We start from the raw sequence: 21,833 nt of genomic DNA on the forward strand, positions 1-21,833 counted from the left end.
TGTAGTTTTTTTTTTTTTTTAAGATTTTATTTATTTGAGAAAGAGAGTGCGCGAGCACAAATAGGCAGAGTGGCAGGCAGAGGGAGAGGGAGAAACAGGCTCTCTGCTTAGCAAAAATCCCAATGTGGGGCTAGATCCCAGTACTCTGGGATCATGAGCTGAACCGAAGGCAGATGTTTAACTGACTGAGCCACCCAGGCGCCCTCCCTATGGTTTTTAATTTGCATTTCCCTAATGATTTCTGATGTTGGTCATCTTTTCATATGCTTGGTCATTTATATATCTTCTTTGGGGAAGTCCCTATCCAAATGCTTTATGTTTTAATTGGATCTTTTTTTGTCTTTTTGTTATTGAGTTGTAAGAATTCTTTATATATTCCAGATCCAAGTTCCTTATTAGACATATTTTTCATAAAAATAGACAACCAAATTATCAAATTTATTTAAAAATTCAAAGGACCTGGAAGAGCAATAACAATATGAAAAGAAAAACAATGTTGAAGGACTTACACTGCTGATTTTTAAGCTATAAATGAGGCATTGGTATAAGGACATAAACATGGATTAATGCAGCAAGATAGAGTCTAGAAATAGACAAATATAAGCCATCAATTGATTTTTTAAAAAGGTACTCAGATAATTTAAGTGATCAAGGGAATGGACAGTCAGTCCTTCTAACAAATAAAGCTGGTTCTACTGTATATTTTTTTGGGGGGGGGCGGGAAATGAACCTAGATCCTTACCATACATTTTACAGAAAATTTACTTGAAATTTATTGTGGACTTCAAAATAAGAGCTCAAACTATAAAGTGTCTACAAGACAATGTAGGAGAAATTCTTTGTAACTTTGAGGTAGAAAAGATTTCTTAGGGACACCTGGGTGGCTCAGTGGTTGAGCGTCTGCCTTTGGCTCAGGGCGTGATCCTGGTGTCCTGGGTTTGAGTCCTACATTGGGCTCCCTGTGAGAAGCCTGCTTCTCCCTCTGCCTATGTCTGTCTTTCATGAATAAATAAAAAAAAATCTTAAAAAAAGAAAAGATTTTTAGGACAAAAAATCATGAACCCTAAGAGAAAAAAAATTAAACATCTTAAAATGTTTTGCTCCTAGAAAGACAACATTAAGATAATGAAAATACTTGCAAGAGATATCTAACAAAGGATTTATATGCAGAATATATTTAAAAAGTTACAAATCAAAAAAATAATAAAATTTACAAATCAATAATATGAAGACAATCCAATATAAAATCAAATATAAAATATTTAAAAATCCAATAAAATCCAATCCAATGTAAAATGCAAAACAAATATAATATCAAATGTGCAAACAACAGTGGATTTGTCACAAAAGGAGATATATAAATGGCCAATGAGCACATAAAGGGATATTCAACATTATTTATCATCATGGAATTGCAAATTAAAATTAAAATGAGAAACTTATATGAAATCTCGATAATTTCTAAATCTATTTTAATTTTTTAAAGATTTTATTTATTTATTCATGAGACACAGAGAGGCAGAGACTTAGGCAGAGGGAGAAACAGGCTCCCTGAGGGAAGCCCAATGTGGGACCCGATCCCAGGACCCCGAAACCATGCCCTGAGCCAAAGGCAAATGCTCAACCACTGAGCCACTCAGGCGTCCCTAATTCCTAATTTTAAAAAGGCTGACAGGGCAGCCCCGGTGGCTCAGCGGTTTAGCGCCACCTTCAGCCCAGGGCGTGATCCTGGAGACCTGGATCGAGTCCCATGTTGGGCTTCCTGCATGGAGCCTGCTTCTCCCTCTGCCTGTGTTTTTGCCTCTTTCTCTCTGTGTGTATCTCTCATGAATAAATAAGCAAAATCCTTAAAAAATAAAATAAAAAGGCTGACAATATCAGGTGCTGGAAAGAGTGTGATGCAATTTGAAATCACATGCATTTTTGTTGGGAATATAAAACAGTATGGCAAGTTCAGACAATGGTTGTGTAGTTTATTATAAAATTAAAAATATACTTACTATAATATATATAAATACCACTCCCAAGTATCAATCCCACTCCACTGTGAGATCTTTTAAAATAATACTGAATTTTTCATGAATATAATATAATTACTGTAGAAATGTGGGAAATACAGGTTATAAAACTATGGGGAAAACTATAATCGAAATCATAAATACAATAACTACTGATTTTTGCTTTTCTTTGCACATACCATTTCCCTATATAATTTATATTCTGGATAAAATTGTTTTAGAGAATATATTTTTTCACTTGGCATCATTTCATAAGAGTTTTCCCTATGTCATTAAAATTTTCCTAAACATAATTTTAAGAAAGCAAATTGCAAACTACTATAAATAAACAAGTAGAAAAATCTTTGAACCAAGAAATGGTGGAAGCAGAAGCTTTGGGGGAAATAGGGGCCTCAAGATAGTGTGTTTTTAAAATGGGAGAAAAAAAACAGCATGTTTTATGCTGCTGAAAAGATAACTGATTACAATGAAATAAGTATAATGAAATCTTTTCTTGAAAAATGTGTGTGTGTATATGTGTGTAAATATATATACACATATTGGCATTGATAAAAGTCTGGGAGGGTATATATCAAAATGTTAGGAGTATTTATCAGTGTTAGGAAATGCAATATATATATTTTTAATTTTCCATATAATTACTAGGTTTTCTACTGTGAACATATATAACTTATGTAATAAAAAATAAGTTAAAGGATATGGAAGAGACACATTCCTAGCAATTTCAATAGAAAAAATACAATAGAAAAGAAGCTGAACCATTTTTGGGATAAGGAACATTTCTTTTTTTTTTAAGGATTCATTTATTTATTTTTGAGAGAGAGTCAAGAGAGGCAGAGGGAGAAAATATTCAAGCAGACTCCCTGCTGAGCACAGAGCCTGATACAGGGCTCAATCTCACTACCCATGAGATAATGATCTGAGCTGAAACTAAGAGTTGGACACTTAACTGACTGAGCCACACAGGTGCCCCTAAGGAACAGTTCTAAAGCAACCTATGGATTTAGTTAAAAGTATGATCGTGAGAACTATCTCACTGTTCTCTGTTTCCTCCAATGGATGTGCCCAAATCTGGAACCTTTCCAAAACAATAAAGGTGCCTAAGAAATAGAATGTATATCTCCCATATACAAACAATAATCATAAACAAACAATAATCATTGTTTTCAATAGGTACCCCTTCTATTCTTTGAGTGTTTCATAAGTATCAACAGTGCTGTTTTACATCTGATTTCTGTATGGATTCAAATACATTCTCCTAAATGGAAAGCATTATCTTTGGTAGTAGTAGTAGTACTAGAATAGCATTTATTATGGACTTACTTAGTAAACTACATTGTGAATCGCACAGGAAAAGTGTGTAAAGAAGTATTAGAAGCTCGTCCTTCAAATCTGGAGGGTAAGCCACCTACCCTCACTAATGTTATTGCAGAATTAGAAATATTCCTAAACAAACAAAAAGGACTCTCTCACTGTTTTTTCCTGACACAGTGGCCCAGCTTAGAATCCAAGGGTGTAGGCCTGCAGAGTTTTAGCATTCCTAAGAACATGTGGTATAGGTTTTTTTTTTTTTTTTGGTATAGGTTATTAAATATCCTATGATTCTAAGGAATATATTAAATTAAATTTTATTTTTGAGTGGTTAATACAAACATGGGGTTCCAAATTCCAAAAGCACAAAAGTTCACACAGGTAAGTCTTCAAGTCTCCTTCCACTTTCTCTGCAAATAGGTTACCCTTCAAAAAAGGCAAGCACTGTTACCAGTTACTTGTTGATATTAACAGGGATATTCAATGTATACATATATGTAGTAAAGTATCATTAAGCAAATGATGGCACGCTAAACATTGCTATGCACCCTGTTTTCTTCACTTAAAAATGTGTTTTGGACATCATTCCATATCAGTATACATAGATAGAGCTGCTCTTTCTTTTTAATAGCTGCATATTACAGGGAGATACACCACAATTTTACTATTTATAATTATTTAGAATCTTTCCAATCTTTTACTATTAAAAAATTCTGCAGTGAATATTTTTTTACATATAGTATTTTGCAATGTACAAATATTACATTAGGATAGATTCTTTAAGTATAATTGCTGGTCAATAGTTATGTGCATTTGTGCACATGTCCCTTGACTTGTCTTTTTAATGAACAGTCTTGTCATTTGTTTTTCTACTGGATTGTTGGTCATTATCCTTTCTTTATAAGTTCATAGGGGTTTGCACTATATTAGGGAGCTTAGTAAGGCATAATTCTAAACATGAATAGAAGACCAAAAAAGAGGGAATCCCTTGGTGGCTCAGGGGTTTAGTGCCTGCCTTTGGCCCAGGGCGTGATCCTGGAGTCCTGGGATGGAGTCCCACATCAGGCTCCCTGCATGCAGCCTGCTTCTCCCTCTGCCTGTGTCTCTGCCTCTCTCTCTCCTCTGTGTCTTTCATGAATAAGTAAATAAAATCTTTAAAAAAAGAAGACCAAAAAAGAGTAACAAAGCACCAAATCCAAATTATATGTATCCACCAAATGTTATTACAGTATGAGATATTAAGATACCCCAAGTTTCTTTCTAAAATATATTTTAGTAAACTCTTGCTTCCTCCCTCCTCTATTGAAAAATCACATATAAAGCATCTCCTGTGTGGCAGACTCTAGGCTACGCTCTGGGGTTACAGACATTAAAGACAAAGACATACTTTTAGGCAGGCATTGATCTATAATCAACAGAAGATATCGTGGAATTCTCATGAGTCAATGGTCTTCACTTCCTTCAACTATTAACTGACTACTTTGTCTTCCATGTATAACACTGAGAATACAGTGGTGAACAAGACTGAGAAAGTGGCCCTTCCTTCATGGAACTTACAGTCTAATTCAAATTCCCTCCTGACAGTGCTTGGAATGCAAATTCAAAGAATTTTATATATTCAGAGATAAAGCATATGCATTCATTAGGCAGGTGAGAGAAAAGGAGGCAGGAGAGCAGCTAGGATCTGCCTTGAGAAGTACATGGGTAGTATCCCTTTCCTTAGATAGAAATGTGGAAGAGAAGCCAGACCATCCCTAACTAGTGCCTGACACCTGGCCGTGAGGTGACAGATAGGAAGGATTGCATGACCGGTTTGGATCCTTACAGAGACAGGCCCTTTTTCTTGAGCAACTGTAGGGACCTAGAAATGGCACAGTGTGCTACCGTTTCAAGTGAGAAAAAAAGCAGCGTGGCATAAAGAATGACTTGGCACAGATCAGTGGTTTGTTTCTTTGTGTTAGAGGGCAAGGTCTGCTTTCCTTTAGAACAGAAACAGTAACGAGGCCTCCACGGGAACCCCTTCCCACCTTCTTCCTTTCCACCGCCCCATAAGCAATGAAAAAATTTGGGAAGGCCACCATAGAACCTCCAACATAGGTGGTTTACAGGTACAAGGTTATTTGATGAGTAAGCTTCTTTCATGAGTACAGAATTGTTACCCTCTTGTGCACGCTCAAGACCACACATATTTAGGTGCAAGAAATACTGTGGACAGGAGGAGAGGCAGGGCGTGAGAATGGGATAGGTACACACAAGAATATTTGGAATTAAGATGCTTCTCTCCTTTACTGCTTTCCCCATATCTTTATCCCATTTTGCCTTTACTATTTTAGTACAAGAAACACGGTAGGCAATAAGATGAGAAACTTAGAAGATAGCAATAAAAGCCCATGATGTTTGATATTGTTCAGCAAGTCAGACCAGAGTAGTCTTCCAGACACCAAGCCCACAGTATCCCATTTTGTGCAGAGAATTAAGTGCTTGGTGCTTCAGCTTGAGGTGTCTTCTCTCATTGACGGCTTTTGGAATAGATTAGAATGTACCCTCTTCCCTCAGTCTTGAGCCTCTTTGTCGACCCTCTCATCCCCTCCCCCAACCCGCCTCTTTAGGTGGACCTAGGACTTTGGAAAGTGTGTAAGACACTGAGGTATCCTTCCGCATGGTCGGGCCAGAGTGGAGTCAGCGACGCCACCGCCTGATAATCCACATGCGCTTCAGTTCAAGAAAAAGCAAAAGTGTTGGCTTGGTTGGGGGAAGATCCTGAAAGAAGGGAACTAACTAATGCTGAGACCCTTTAGTGTTGGTCTGCTTCCCTCTGTATCGCGCCGCTTCTTCTACGTTCAAATGCCGCTCCAGCTCTTACCAGGATGAGAAAAGGCTAGAGTTGAGCTCACCGACAGAGGGCGCAGTGGCGCTATACAAAGCTTAGTATCACTCCGCTTCTGTAAGGCCGGATCGCCTTACACAACTCTCCAGAGACTGCGGCTGCGGATATGGGTACGGGGACGTGGCAAAGCAAAGTCTGCGGAGGAGAAGGTAGCTGTTAATTAGTCACTAGACGTGGGTATCGGAGGAGCTTTGGGTAGGGGGGTAAGGGAATACCAAAAAGTGGCAATTGTTTGCAAGTTACGGCCCTTAATATGACAAAGCAGGTTTCACGTCCGAAATCCCAGGTGCCGGGCCAATCCACAAACGTAGTCGCCGCCATTGTCTCGAGTCCTCGTGTCCAGCTGACTGTCCGTCCCTCTTTCTGTAGGGCACAGCACCCCTTGAGGCAAGGAAATAAGAGAACTGCCTCTGATCCAAGCAGAGCAGGTCAGTGAGAAGGCGGGCATTTCTTGGGAGTGTGGATATGGGTATCAGAGAGAAATCTGGGAAAAGTGATCTGGTCGTGGGGCGCGGGCGGTGAAAGGGAGAGGGGGACAGGGGTAATTTGAGTGGCACGCAACTATAAATTTAAAATGATCTTGCTAGCTTGATTTCCAGACACTAACTCCACCTCCGACCGTATTTGGGAAGGTAAAGGAGTATAGTAGCGGCTTCTAGCGGAGAAATGGCGGTTTGTATAATGGAAGGAGGGGCTATTGCTGTAGGTGAGCGTGGTTGTCAGGGGAACCCTGGGAGGGAGAGTGTAAAAAGCAGTTTCAAGTGTTTGATAATCAAGGCCCTGGATTAGAAAATGGTCTCATGTCCTGGTTACTAGTCAGACCATTAATAACCAAGTCTCTCTCACTGCCTTTTTGTTTGGTCTTTGGGTGTGTATCATGCGTTTACATATTTAGGTCTGTTCTGAAGTTTTCGGTACAGATGTTTTTGTAAAGATCTGTAGAGGGCCTTGGACCTCAGAGGGAGGGGATAAGAAAAGGACGCTGGGCCTAATTTCTGTGGAGTGGGCAGTGTTTGGAGTTGGTAGATGGCTAAGACTAGAACAGGCAGGAATCTAGGTGAAACTCCAGATCTCCTTTCTACATGCTTTGTAAACAGTCCTCCCTTACTCCTGCTGTGTTGCAGAAAATGATAGGCTTTAGGGAGAGGAAGGAAACAAACGCTTAGATGAAATTTGGAGATAATACTTTTCATTTATTTGCAGCCAATTTCCATGGCTTGTCTGAGCATTTCATCTCTACTACCACCACCACTATCTTGTTAGGGATGTAGGAGTTGTCTGTGTAGGGGAATTGTCAGACTTTAGGAGTGGAGCAGAGGAACATGAAGGGAGAGGGAGGAAGAAAGGGACACAGAAAATTTTGGCAAACAGGTACCTGTCTCCAGAAAGGATAGGTGTCCCAGGTGCTGATCTCTCCTAAGGAATTAGTCTCCATTGTCTCATGTGTCTTCATTTACTTATTTATCACCACATTTGTGACTCTCTGGCTATGGACCCATCTCCAGGTCTGTGGAACTCTGTTGTGAAGGTTTACAAATGGTAACCCAGCTTGAACCTAGGAAATAATGAAAAGAAACATGCCCTGTATCAGTTAACGATTGGTGTGAGGGTAGACAGGAGAAGATTGAGACTAGGGAATTCTATTCTCTTTTGTTTTGCCAGTTTACTAACCCCTCTTTGGTTCCCTGCTGATTTAGATAGGAGTCTTTGAAAGCTTTGGGAGTATAGAAGGGTAACACTTGTTTTTCCGATTTCCCACTTGCTTTTCCTATTTTTATGCTTCACCTAAGCCAATTTTAAACTAGAGAAATGAAAGGACAGTCACTGAATAGTAAAATGGTGGGCAACAGGGAGAAGGAGGATCAGTCCTGAATTAGGGCGATGGTGGTATGGGACCAGAAGGAGGGAAACATTACACAAACTACAAATATAGGAACTAGACCAAGGACCATGATCTTTCTACCATGAGGTCAGTGTCCATATCCTCCGATTTGTTTATTTGTCCATTGATCTGCCTGTAGGTCTGCCATAGGGCTTGTCAACATCGGAAGCAAGGAAAGGAGGAGAAAATTACTCCAGATCAGTGAAGTTTGGTATGAATATGGAGACTTCCTCAGTAGACGTGTAGGATGAAGTAGTAGTCCAGCAGGGATAAAGAGCCAGTCTAGGGATTCCTTAGTCTCTCTCATTCCCATTAAGCTTTCCCACTCCATACTCCTGTTTTGTGTCTAGAAAGAAAATTAGTAGCACCTGAAGTTTTGTAGAGAGTGTGAAATGAGGAGAGAGAGAGTTTGATAATTATCTACCTCTCTCACTTAGCCCTGAATGTTCATACTCTCCTGTCTCTCTGTGCTAATCAACGTAAGAAATACATTGGAAGAGACTCAAAGCCCCATTTCCTTCCTCCACTCCTAGGTCCAACTTCAGTGGCAGATCTGGTGGCCTTGGAGTGGCTGAAGACCACCACCCTCCACAGGGCTGCGCTCAGGCACAAAGCCATTCTTCCTTTCCCTGAGTGAGCTTCCTCTGCACGTTGTTTATATCATTGGCAGAGCTTGTAGGTGGAAAGGGGGCTGAGTGACGAATGGACTTTGTATGAAAACACCAACCTGGGACAGACCTTCAGTCAAGGCTGAGACGGGGTTGGGGTATATAACTTGGCCTTGCCTTTAACTTGGATCATGACTGGCTCTGAGGCTGAGGCAGGGGCAGAGCAGGTGCTGGGACTGCCCTAAAAGCTGGAATCAGTAGCCCTGCCAACCCTAGAGCCAAGGCTAGGATCCAGGCCAAGGCAGTGGGTGAGGCAGAACTGGAAACAGGAACAGTGACCCAGGCCAAGGCTGGGGATGGAGCAGTGGCCAGGACACAGACAGTGACCTGCACTGAGGCCGTGGCTGTGACAAGGGATGTGGGCAAGATGGAAACTATGACTAAGAATAGAGTCATGACTGAGACTAAGGCAAAATCCGTGGCAGAACCTGGTATAGTGCCCCAAACCAAGTCAAAGGTGATGCCTATGGCCAGGGTCAGTGCAATAACCAAGTGTGAAGTCAAGGCTGCTGCTGGAAGTAAAACTGCTATCAGGTCCTTTGCCAAGGCTGATGATAAGGCCAGTATTGAGTCCAGGCCCGAGAGAAAGAGAGAGGATGACATCAAATTCAGGGCTGAGGCTGGGGACAGAGCTGGTATTATAATCGAGTCCAGTGATGAGGATGAAGAAAATGTCTGCTCCTGGTTCTGGACCGGAGAAGAGCCTAGTGTAGGATCCTGGTTCTGGCCTGAAGAGGAGACTCCTTCTCAAGTTTATAAGCCTCCACCTAAGATCCAGGAAAAGCCCAAGCCCATACCCAAACCTGAACTCACCATAAAGCAAAAAGCAGCAGCATGGTCAAGGGCCAGGTATAGTGTCCTAGTCCCAATAGAGGGAGGGGAGCCATCCTTGCCTCCAGAAGGGAATTGGACTCTGGTTGAGACCTTGATTGAAACTCCTCTGGGAATTCGGCCTCTGACCAAGATCCCACCCTATAAAGGGCCCTACTTCCAAACCTTAGCTGAGATAAAAAACCAAGTTAGGTATAGGGAAAAGTATGGGCCCAATCCAAGAGCCTGCCGCTGTAAATCACGTGACTTTAGTTTGGAGCCTAAAGAGTTTGATAAACTCGTTGCCCTACTTAAGTTAACTAAGGATCCTTTTATTCATGAAATAGCTACTATGATAATGGGCATCAGTCCTGCTTATCCATTTACCCAAGATATAATTCATGATGTAGGTATTACTGTTATGATTGAAAACTTGGTCAGTAATCCCAATGTTACAGAACACCCTAGAGCTTTAAATATGGTAGATGATAACTCTGAGTCTTCTGAAGAACGAAAACCAGCAGAGTCATACATACATCAAGTTTGTAAGGACATAATCTCTTATCCATTGAACTCCCCTGTGCAACTGGCTGGACTAAAATTATTAGTGCACCTGAGTGTGAAATTTGAGGATCACCATATAATTGCAAATTACATTCCAGATTTCCTTACTTTGTTAAACAATGGAAGTGTCAAAACTAAGTTTTATGTTTTAAAAGTCTTCTTGCGCTTGTCTAAAAATCAAGCCAATACAAGAGAACTGATTAGTGCCAAAGTACTATCATCATTGGTCGCACCCTTTAACAAGAATGAGTCAAAGGCCAATATTCTTAGTATCATTGAAATATTTGAGAATATAAATTTCCAATTCAAAAAGAAGGCGAAGCTGTTTACCAAGGAAGAGTTCACTAAATCTGAGCTTATTTCCATATTCCAGGAAGCAAAAGAGTTTGGTCAGAAACTCCAAGACTTAGCAGAGCACAGTGATCCTGAGGTGAGAGATAAAGTTATACGATTAATACTCAAACTCTGAATAGCTGTATGTTCTCACAAAACCGTGAACAATTTTTTTGGTGTTGTAATATGAAGCCATGCATATTATAATTGTAAGTTAAATATTTATGTTATTTCTATTGATTGAAGGAAGCGATTTTATGGATACCAAATGATCTTGAGAGCTTTGAGTGTTTGTTGATTTTTATTGTGCTATATAAATTGAGATATTTTTAGTATTTCTGCAACATTACCTGATAATGAATCTATTCATCCTGAGTAAGCTATATTTCTGTGCTTTATATTGACATAAGTGTATTCATTTGAGACTTTATTTACGTGTTAATAAAGTTATACGCTAAAACTGATGAAAACATTGTCGTAGTTCTTCAGTTGAAGTCTAGTTAGAGGGATCCCTGAGTGGCGCAGCGGTTTAGCGCCTGCCTTTGGCCCAGGGCACGATCCTGGAGACCCGGGATCGAATCCCACCTCGGGCTCCCGGTGCATGGAGCCTGCTTCTCCCTCTGCCTATGTCTCTTCCTCCCTCTCTCTCTCTGTGTGACTATCATAAATAAATAAAAATTAAAAAACAAACAAAACAAAAAAAACCATGAAGTCTAGTTAGAAGGATAAAGCACAATTATCACAAAGATGATAAAGAGTACTGTCTTTGTGTGTGGGACGGAGGGTACAAACAAAATAAGTTCACATAGATCCTGTAGTTTCAACGTGTTCAAGGAATGGAATCACTCAATACCATGAGAGAGGACTATGCTACTAGATGACATTCTGGGCTCATCTGGGGAAGGGGGTGAGGACACAGTCCTAGGAGAAAGGGAACATATATACTTTCATTCCAGTCTGAGTCCCAGAACCTCTGTTCACCCTTTAACATAGGATATCTCATCAGGATACCTTGAAGCTTTTTAAGTCCCAGGAGGATTCCTGGTTCTCACTCCCATTCAGCAAAGACATGGGAGTATGATTCTGAAAGGACCCAGCCCCACCATGCCCTCAAACTCCAGGTACCCCCATCAAGGTACCAGGTTTACTGCTTCATCCCCTGTAGTCCTGGGCCTTAAAGAAAGGTCTTCCTGGAGACCAACTACAAAAACTGCTTCATGGATAGTCTCATTTGTCTTGCCTTGGTGACTGTTTACTCTCATCCTTGCTTTTGTTTGCTTGCCAGTACTTTGGGCTTGGTACTTTGCACCTATCCTGGTGGCAGCACCTTGTTTGTGCTGACCCCTTTTGGTCAGATTTCAGCAAGCTGAGCTCAGTGAGATGGCTATAGGATTCCAAAGTCCTTTAGGGATGTGTGGTTAGGAAGAAATTAATTCCCCTAGTTCCATTATCCTATCTATTGGTGCAGGTTACAGAGCTGAAGCCTTGTCTGTACTGCTTCAGCTCCTCCTGCCTATACTTAATGAAAACTAGGTTCTGGCTGGGGGTTACTGGCATAGATTTCAGAGTATAGATTGGGATCTGGGATCATCTCTGCTTCCTTTGCTGTTATTGTTCTCTTTCCTTTACTACTAAGAATTGAGAAATATAGATATTAGGATCAGTGTACAAATACTAGTCTTTCTTTTAAACTTCCTCTTGTTCCTAGTTTATGTTTTTGATGGAAGACCTAAACTGAAAAACTTGAACAAGGTTTCATATACTCCCAGTTTTAGAAGCCATGCTTAGTTTAATTTCCATTAAGGTCAGTTCTGAACTCATCTTTTATACACTTAGGAATTGAAATGAAGGATAACTGGCCACACATGTACATTAAGTGTGAAAAAAGTAGGGTTTTTGCAATATGTAATTGCAGCTTAGATTTTTGAAGTTCTTTGTAATTTTTTTTAAGTAGGCTCCATTAAGCATTGAGTCCAACACAGGGCTTGAACTCACAACCCTGAAATCAAGACCAGAGCTGAGATCTAGAGTCAGATGCTCAACCTATTGAGCCACCCAGGTGCTTGTTTATAATTTTTTTAATCCCCTGGAATTCCAACTATGTGTACTAATTTCAGAGTTGGGGTTGTCACAATACAATTGGACCAGGCCCTTTGGAAATATTCTCTATCTCAAATGCTCTATGGAGCACACAATCAGTTGACATCTATGGAATTTTCTATCAGCTAAAGAGTGGGGTATGCAGCTATTTGTTTCAAAGCAAGAAGCTGATGGTTTCTCCTTGGGTGGGAATTAGGGGAGACATTCATTTCCTAAATTGTTCCTGGGGTGTGCTTGAAGTCAAAACCCTATTGCTCATCCCTTGTTTCACTCCTTTCCTGGAAAAATAATTCAGGCAACTCCATGTAGTATCAGGGCTGATCTGATACTACTTCTAAAATGTTGCTGCCTGGGAGTAAAAATCAGGATGGATTTCTCATCTTCCTGTTACGAAGTAATCTTCCTACAGCACACCTGGACTGTTAGCACACACTGACACTGTCTACCATACCCTCAATTTTAAAAGAGGACTTTTCTATGGGAATTCATCTTTACAATATCACCAAATTCCCCAGTAAGACTTTCAGAGCTCTGTATCCTTCACCTTTCTATTTTTCCCATTATATCCCACTATGTGGCCTACATTCAAACCACAATGGGCCAATGTTTCCATACTTTTAATGCACTTTCCTGCTTTTGTTTGTTTGCTTAGGCCAACTGCAATGCTTTTACAAACCTTTTTTTTTCTTTTTTTTTGCTTTTGGGCATACTACTCATTCCTTTTAAGGTCAGCTCAAATGCAAGGTTGTTTTGAAGTCTTCCCTGACGTGCTTATCCTCCTTGTGTCCATGTTGGAATTAATAGCCCCTTCTGCATTTCCAAAGTTTTTTATTTACTCCTCTATTTTAGCATTTGTGTCTTTATATTGTGCCTTGGAATCTTCTTAGTAAGTTGGAGCTTGTATTTAGAGTCAGCATAGAGGGGGAAGCTTGGGCTTTGAGAATATCTGAATTTCAAAGCCTGAACTTTTTATTATGTGTAGTAATAATAATTATTAATACTTATACATTCATTAAGTGTTTACTGTGTGCCAGATACCATCCTATGTGCTTTACTTGTACTAACTCATTTAAATCCTAAAACATCCCTATGGAGTAGGTCCCCCTATCCACATTTTACATGGAGAAAGCTGATATACTGATTGGTTAACTAACTTGCCCAAGCTCATTGAGTTGGTTAGCAGCAGAGCTGAGATTCAAACCTTTGCAGTCTGAGTCTGGAGCCAGCATATGTACCCACTTTGTAACTCCATAACCCCACATAGCTTTACATTAGTAATGTACATGGCCCATCTCAAACTTAAGTTTGAGTGATGTAAGATTGCACAGGTCCCTTATCTCTTCTGCTTTGTTCCTGTAGGACACCTCCTGGCTTTATCTTCATTCCCTACCCAACTAAGCATTTATGGTCCATCATTTTCAACATGTTTTTAAGTACTTTTTAGTGTGGTAAAATACATATAACATGAAAGTTGCCATTTTAATGACTTTTATGTGCACAATTCAGTGATGTTAATTGCATTCACAATGTTGTGCAGCCATCAGTACTATCTATTTCCAAACTTTTTCATCACCCAAAAGAGAAACTATATAAACCATTAAGCAGTAACTCTCAATTCCCTCCTCCCTTCAGCCCCTGGTAATTCCTAATCTACTTTCTGTATCCATGAAAATGCCTATTCTGAATATTTCTTTTATATATAAATATATTTTTATTGAAGTTCAATTTGCCAACATATAGTATAATACCCAGTGCTCATGCCATCAAGTGCCCTCCTCAGTGCCCGTCACCCAGTCACCCCATACCCCCACCCGCCTCCCCTTCCACTACCCATTGTTCATTTCCCTGAATATTTATTATAGGTAGAATCATATGATTTTGTTCTTTTGTGTCTGGTTTATTTCACTTAGCATGTTTTTAGTGTTTATCCATGTTCAGGCACCTGGGTGGCTCAGTCAGTTAATCATCTATCTTAGCTCAGGTCATGATCCTAGGGCCCTGGGATTGAGCCCCGAGTGGCAGGAGTGTTGGCTCCGTCCCTCAGCACAGAGTCTGCTTCTCCCTCTCCCTCTGCCCCTCCCCCTTTCCCATGTGTACACTCTCTCTCCAAAAATAAAGTTTATCCATGTTGTAGCATGTATTAGAACTTTATTCCTTTTTTGTGCCTGAGTATTCCACTGTGTGTGTGTGTCTGCATATCTGTGTATCTGTGTGTGTGCACCAAATTTTGTATATTCTTTATCTGTTGATGGGCACTTAAGTTGTTTCCACTTATTGGCTATTATAAATAATACTGCAGTGAACATTGGTGAACAAGTATCTGTTTGAATCTCTTCTTTCAAAATTTTTATTTATTTTTATTATTTTTTTAAAGATTTTATTTTATTTATTCATGAGAGACACACAGAGAGAGAGGCAGAGACACAGGCAGAGAGAGAAGCAGGTCCCATGCAGGGAGCCCAATATGGGACTTGATCCCAGGACTCCAGGACCACACCCTGGGCCGAAGGCAGGCACTAAACCGCTGAGCCATCCAGAGATCCCCTGCTTTCAAAATTTTTAAATATAAACCTAGAACTAGAATTTCTGAACCATATAATAATTTTATGTTAAGCAATTTGAGGAACTGCCCAATTTTTCCACCGCAGCTGCACCATTTAACAATTCCATTAGTAACAGCAGGGGTTCTAGTTTATCTACATCCTTAGCAATACTTGTTATTTTACATTTTTAGTAGCTATCCTAGTAGGTATCAAGTACAATTTCATGGTAGTTTTCATTTGCATTTCCCTAATGACTAATGGTGTTGGGCTTTTTTTCATGTGTTTATTGGCTATTTGCATATCTTCTTTGGAGTAATGTCTAGTCAAGTTCTCTGCCTATTTTTAAATTGAGTTGTTTTGTTGTTATATTGTAGTAGTTCTTTATATATTAAGGATACAAGTCACTTATTAGCTATATGATTTGCAAGTATTTTACTCTAGGTTTTTTAATGTTAATGATGTCCTTTGATGCATAAAAGTTTTTAATTGTGATGATGTCAGATTTATCTATTTTTTGTCTTTTGTTGCTTGTGCTTTTGGTGTCATATCTAAGAATACATTGCCAGATCCAAAAGCCAGGAAGATTTATTCTTGTTTTCTTCTGAGAGTTTTATAGTTGTAACTTATATTTAACTCATTGATCCCTTTTGAGTTGATTTTTGCATACGAAATGAAGAAAGGATCCAACTTCATATTTTTACATATGGGAATCCAGTTGTTTCAGCACCATTTGATGAATAATATAGTCTTTCTCCATTTAATGGACTTGGCGCTCTTGTCAAAATCAATTTGCCATAGACATATTGGTTTATTTTGGGACTCTCAATTCTGTTCCATTCATCTCTATGTCTATCTTATACCTGTACCACAGGGTTTTGATTACTGTAGCTTTGTAATAAGTTTAGAAATCAAAAGTGTAAGTGCTCCAACTTTTTCTTCTTTAAAAAATTTTTTAAAAATCTGAATCCCTTTCCATTCCATTTGAATTTTAGAATCAGCTTTTCCATTTACATCACAGAAGCCATTGAGTTTTTTATGTATATTTTTATTGAAGTTCGATTTGACAATATATACTATAACACCCAGTACTCATCCTGTCAAGTGCCCCCCTCAGTGCCTGTCACCCAGTCACTCCATCCCCCTACATTGGGATTTTAATAGGGATTGCATTGAATCAGTGGATTGCTTTGGGGATATTATTATCTCAACAACATTAAGTCTTCCAATCTATGGACATGGGATACCTTTATATTCATGTAAATCCTTAAATCCTTTTAGCAGTATTTTGTAGTCTATATACAAGCCTTTCATCTCCTTGGTTACACTTATTCCTAGAGGTTTTATTCTTTTAAATACTAGTGTAAGTGAAATTGCTTCCCTAATTCCCTTCTCAGATTATTCATTGCTGGTATATAGAAACAACTGATTCTTGTGTGTTGATCTTTTGTAAATTTTTGTGTGCTGTAACCTGCAACTTTGCTGTATTTGTTTATTAAATTTAGCGGCTTTTTTGGTGAACTCTTTGGGAATTTCTCTATATAGGATTATGTCATCTACAAATAGCAATACTTTTTTTTCTTCCTTTCCTATTTGGATACCTTTTATTTCTTTGTCCTAATTACTGTGGCTAGATCTTTCAGAATAATGTTGAATAACATTGGGGAATATGGGCATGCTTGTCTTTTTCCTGAATTTAGGGGGAAAACTTTTAGTCTTTCATTACTGAGTATAATGTTAGCTGTGGGCTTTTCATAAATGCCCTTTATCATGTTAAGGAAGTTCCCTACTCTGCCTAATATTCTGAAATTTTTTTATCATGAAAGAGTATCAGACTTAATCAAATGTCTTTTTTGCATTAAATGAGGCTGTTATGTGGGTTTTATTGTTGCTGTTCTATTAAGGTGATGTATTACACTGTTCTAGTAAAGTGATGTATTACATTGATTGACTTACAAATATTTACACTCTTGATTTCTTGGAATAAATCCCTCTTGGTTATGGTGTATAATCCTTTTGATATGCTGTTAGATTTAGTGTGCTAGTATTTAGTTGAGAATTTTTGCAACTATATCTCATATCTACATTCATAAGGTCTCTTTTGTTCTTTCCTTGTGATATCTTTATCTGGCTTTGGTGTAGGGTAATGCTGGCTTCATGGAATTAGTTAGGAAATGTTCCCTGCTCTGTTTTAGAAAAGTTGAGGATTGGTGTTAATTCTTTAAATATTTGGTACAATACTCCAGTGAAACCATCTGGTCCTGGACTTTTCTTTGTTGGGAGGTTTTTGAGTACAGATATAATCTCTTTACCATTTATGGTCTGTTGAAATTTTCTATTTCTTCTTAAGTTGGTTTAGGTAATTTGTGTGTTTTGGGGACTTTCTCAGTTTTATCTAGGTTATCTAATTTGTTGTGTACAATGTTTATAGTATTCTTGTAGTTTTTAAAATTTCTGTATGGTTAGTAATAATGCCCCCACCTTCATTTCTGAATTTTGTTATTTGTTGTGTCTTCTCTTTTTCTTTGTCAGTCTAGCTAAAGGTTTGTCAGTCTTGTTGATCTTTTCAAAGAACCAACATTTGGTTTTGTTCATTGTCTCTTCTCTACTGTTTTTTTATACTCTATTTTGTTTATCTCCACTTGAATCTTTATTATTTCCTTTCTTCTGCTAGGTTTGGGTTTCATCTTCTTTTCCTAGTTCCTGAAGATGGAAAGCTAGGTAATTGGGGATTTTTCTTACTTTTTAAAGCACACATTAACAATGATAAATTTCCTTCTGAACACTGCCCTTGCTGCAAACTGTTAAGATTTCATATATTATTTTTTTCATTTTCATTCATCTCTAAGTATCTTCTAATTTCCCTGTGACTTTTTCTTTGACCCATTGCCTGTTTAAGACTGTGTTATTTAATTTCCACATTTGTTAATTTTCCACTTTTCCTTCTGTCATTGATTCTTAGCTTCATCTCTTGTCAGTGGAGATACTTCATATCATCTCAGTCATTTTAAGTTTATTGAGATTTGTTATAGGACACTTGCAGTGTCCTAACATGTCTGGAGTATGTTCCATGTACACCAGAGAAAAATGTGTATCTTGCTGTTGTTTTGTGGAGTATTCTATATATGTCTGATAGGTCTAGTTGATTTATAACACTGCTGAAACCCTCTGTTTCCTTTTCCATATTCTTACCAAATGTTCTACCCATTGAATGTAATGTTGGGAGTCTTCACCTATTATTGTAGAACTGTGAGCCACCCAGATGCCCTATTTGTACCATTTTTAAGTCCACTCTATCTATAGGTTCCTTTAGAACTCTCAACTGCATGAGAGTATATATATTATATATTGTTATTATATATATGAAAAGGAATAATAATTTTTTCAATTCTAACTCCACACACTTTTCCATCTACTACTCCATCTTTCTCTACCCTTTCACAACAGTGTTTTCTACATTGTTTTTTTTTCCTGCTTTCTCATCTCTTACTTAGTCCTCACACAATTGCAATCTAGTTTCTTTCTCTATTCTGTATGGGAACTCTGCCCCAAAACTCTCATCTTCCCTAAAGAAAAGGGACAATTTAATTTTTAAAATATTTTAAGCATGGTATTGGAGATTAATGCATATTTTCTACTTTTGATGTATTCTTCCATGTGGTGGGAACTTCATTAGAATGACAACTGTGATGTTTCTCTGCCTTCACCCTTACTTTTGTTTCTCTATCTTCCCTTTCTCTTTGAAAATTTGCCTTACCACAGAGGGCTGTGTCCTACTTTGCTTTTCCATAATATAAATTTTCATGTGTATATTGGAATAGATCCCCAGTTTCTAACTGGGTGGGATATTGTAGCAAATTCTTGGATTTATTTTTAGGGATACTGTTGTCCAAAATTCTAAGTTACATTCATCTGTGTAAAATTTGTCAGTAACAAAGATTCTTTTATTCGGATGTCTGGGTGGCTCAGCGGTTGTTGAGCGTCTGACTTTGGCTCAGGGCATGATCCCGAAGTCCCGGGATGGGTTCCCACATCAGGCTCCCTGCATGGAACCTGCTTCTCCCTCTGCCTATGTTTCTGCCTCTCTCTCTGTGTCTCTCATGAATAAATAAATAAAATCTTTAAAAAAGAGATTCTTTTATTCCCCAGCTTCACAGAGATATTAACATAATAACATATGTAAATTTAACTTGTATAACATCATGATTTGATACATGTATATATTGTGAGATGATTACCACTATAAGATTAGGTAACACCACCATTCCCTGACATGATTACCATTTTCTTTGTGGTAATATTTAAGACTTACTCTCTTAACAACTTATTTATATGTGTAATACAGTATTGTTAGTTATAGTCACCATGCTGTACATCAGATCACCAGGGCTTATTCATCTTATAGGTGGAAGTTTGTACTCTTTGACCAACATCTCATCTTACCCATCCTCAGCCCCTGGCAACCACCATGCTACTCTCTATTTCTATGAGTTTTTTTTTATATTCCACATATGAGTAAGAACATACAATATTTGTCTTTCTCTCTCTGGCTTATTTCACATGATGTAATGCCCTCACGGTCCATTGTTACTGTTCCTGTACTGCAGGATTTACATTTTTATGGCTGAATAATATTCTTCTGTATATATGCCCATCACCAAACAACTCATCCAGGGATTCTGAATGAGCTATCCACTGGTGTCCATGTTGGGCTTTCTATTGGACAGGCAGGTTTGGTATCTGGGTCAGCAAGTGGGCAGATCTCATGCATGTGTACATGGGGATCCAACTGGTACCTGGTTCCAAGGAGGCAGGCCTGGAGCCTAAGTTCACTGGGGCCTGATAGGCACCAGGGACCACTGGAGTTGGCCTGATGTCTCAGTCCAAAGGGTCCAGTCCTGTACTAGAGGAAGCTGTGAGCCTGGTTTCACAGGAGCCAGCCTGAAGGCTGGGGCCATTGTGGCTGCTCTGGTGATGGGGAAGGCCAGGCACATGGTATGTTGGAGCTGTCCTTGAGACTGGATCACAGAGGCTGGCCTGGTGCTAGGGCAGGGCTAAGCGCCTGGATCCATAGGAACTGGCCTAGAAGTAAGGGCTGCACTGGGGTGGACTGAGACTAGTGCTGCAGGAACTAGCCTCGTGCTGGGGTGGATCAAAAGCCTGGGTCTGCAGTGGCCAGCCTGGTATTGGGCCTAGCTGGGAGCCTGAATTCACAATGGTTGTTTGATTGCCTGAGGTGATAGGAACCACCTGGGTCTACGGGAGCTGGCAAGCATGAGGATGTGCTGAGAGCCTGGGCCACAGAACCACTTATGGCCTCAGGAGCCAGCCAGCAATGTGGTAACCCAGGAAGCTAGGTATGCAGGAGCCTCCTATGAGCATGGGCCCACAGACACCACCCTAGACCATTGGGGCTGGTTGTTGCCAGGGTGAAGCAGAAGCTTGGGTTTATGAGAACCCTCTGGAATCCTGATGCCACAGAAGCCACCTGAAGCCTGAGGAGTTGACAGACACCAGGAGAAATCAGAGGCTTGGGTTTGTAGGAGCCCCCCAGGAGTCTGGTGCTCTGAAAGCTGTCTGGAGCCATGGGAGCCACTTGGGCATGCTGGAGCTGATAGGCACTGAGGTGAGCCAGGAGCCTGAGTTGGCAGGAGCTGACTGGGAACCCAGTGTCATGGGAGATGCCTAAAGCTGTGGAGCTGGTAGGCACTGCAGTGAGCTGGGTGCCTGGTTTTGTGGGAGTCTACAGAGAGCCACTTAGGGCCACAAGAGTTGGCCTTGTGCTGGGACAGTCTGGCTCTGGAGTCTGGTGAAATTGGGTACTCACTTTGCTCTCCGTTTTCCATGGGAAGGATATCTTCCCATGCTGGGCTACTGGGTCTGGGGGTAGATGGAGTTAATATGAATCTATCTTTCCTACCCTCCTCAAAACATCTTTTCTTATTTCTATGCTTCACCCAGGTGCTGTCATCCCTCAACTGGAATCCTTGGCTCTTTTGAAGGTATTTTTGTGCATGGATAGTTATTCAAGTTGATATTTCTAAGGTAGTTGAGTACTAGACAGCTCTTTGCATCTGTGTTGCTGATATCACATCCTTACTTTATTATTTTTACTCATTTTATCTAGAGTATGGGTAGGGCAATAGGATAGATACTTACTTGGTCCCTCAAACCTCTATTTGTGCAGTATCTTAATACAGTGAGGTTTCAAAAAATTAGACATCATAAATAAATACCTCTTTGAATGCAACTCCAATCCCAGTCCCCTTCCTAGAGGCAACACATAGTCAGTTTCTAGAACTTTTCTATGCATTGCCTACATACAAAGATATGCAAGTATCCTGAGAATTAAAGTATTAAATTTTGTCATAGTATATATATTATTCTTTAACATTTTTTCCAATTGTATGATTTAGAGATTTTTCCATATAAGTATGTTTCTATATCTTTCTTATTGCTGTATCATATTTCATGTATTACAATATCATTTTTGTTTCTCTGGGTGATTCCAGGTAGACTTATGGGTTATAGGTACTTTTAGTTTTAATAGAATTTGATATCTCCTTAGAAAGGTATATCATTTTACACACTGACTACCAGTATATGAGAGTCCCTGGTTCCCCACACACCCACTACCAGTTCTGAGTATTTGCATATTTAAACATATCTGCCAGTCTGATAGATGCAAAATGATATCACTTTGTTTATTTTATTTTATTT

At 39.4% G+C, this 21,833-nt stretch overlaps 2 protein-coding genes across 13 annotated transcripts in view; both read left to right on the forward strand.

Moving 5' to 3' along the window:
• Positions 1–6,229: 6,229 nt before the first annotated feature.
• The window catches only part of GPRASP1 (G protein-coupled receptor associated sorting protein 1), a 48,338-nt gene continuing 32,734 nt past the window's right edge, over positions 6,230–21,833 (forward strand). For 2 of the 12 annotated variants that reach the window (XM_038587925.1, XM_038587926.1), the window contains exons 1-5: positions 6,230–6,365; positions 6,586–6,644; positions 8,632–8,731; positions 10,514–10,570; positions 21,075–21,115. The gene's annotated coding sequence lies outside the window, so the exon portion shown is untranslated. Of the gene's footprint in view, positions 6,366–6,478; positions 6,645–8,631; positions 8,732–10,513; positions 10,571–21,074; positions 21,116–21,833 lie in introns of all 12 variants that reach the window. The other 10 variants (XM_038587930.1, XM_038587929.1, XM_038587927.1 and 7 more) reach the window with 10 other exon arrangements.
• On the forward strand, positions 6,883–10,943 carry ARMCX5 (armadillo repeat containing X-linked 5). Its single transcript, XM_038588821.1, has 3 exons — positions 6,883–6,922; positions 8,632–8,731; positions 8,923–10,943. The coding sequence occupies exons 1-3, from the start codon at positions 6,883–6,885 to the stop codon at positions 10,607–10,609; spliced, it is 1,827 nt and encodes a 608-aa protein (XP_038444749.1). The 3' UTR covers positions 10,610–10,943.

This window comes from Canis lupus, chromosome X, assembly GCF_011100685.1.
Source record: "Canis lupus familiaris isolate Mischka breed German Shepherd chromosome X, alternate assembly UU_Cfam_GSD_1.0, whole genome shotgun sequence".
In the NCBI taxonomy this organism is placed as follows: Eukaryota; Metazoa; Chordata; class Mammalia; order Carnivora; family Canidae; genus Canis; species Canis lupus.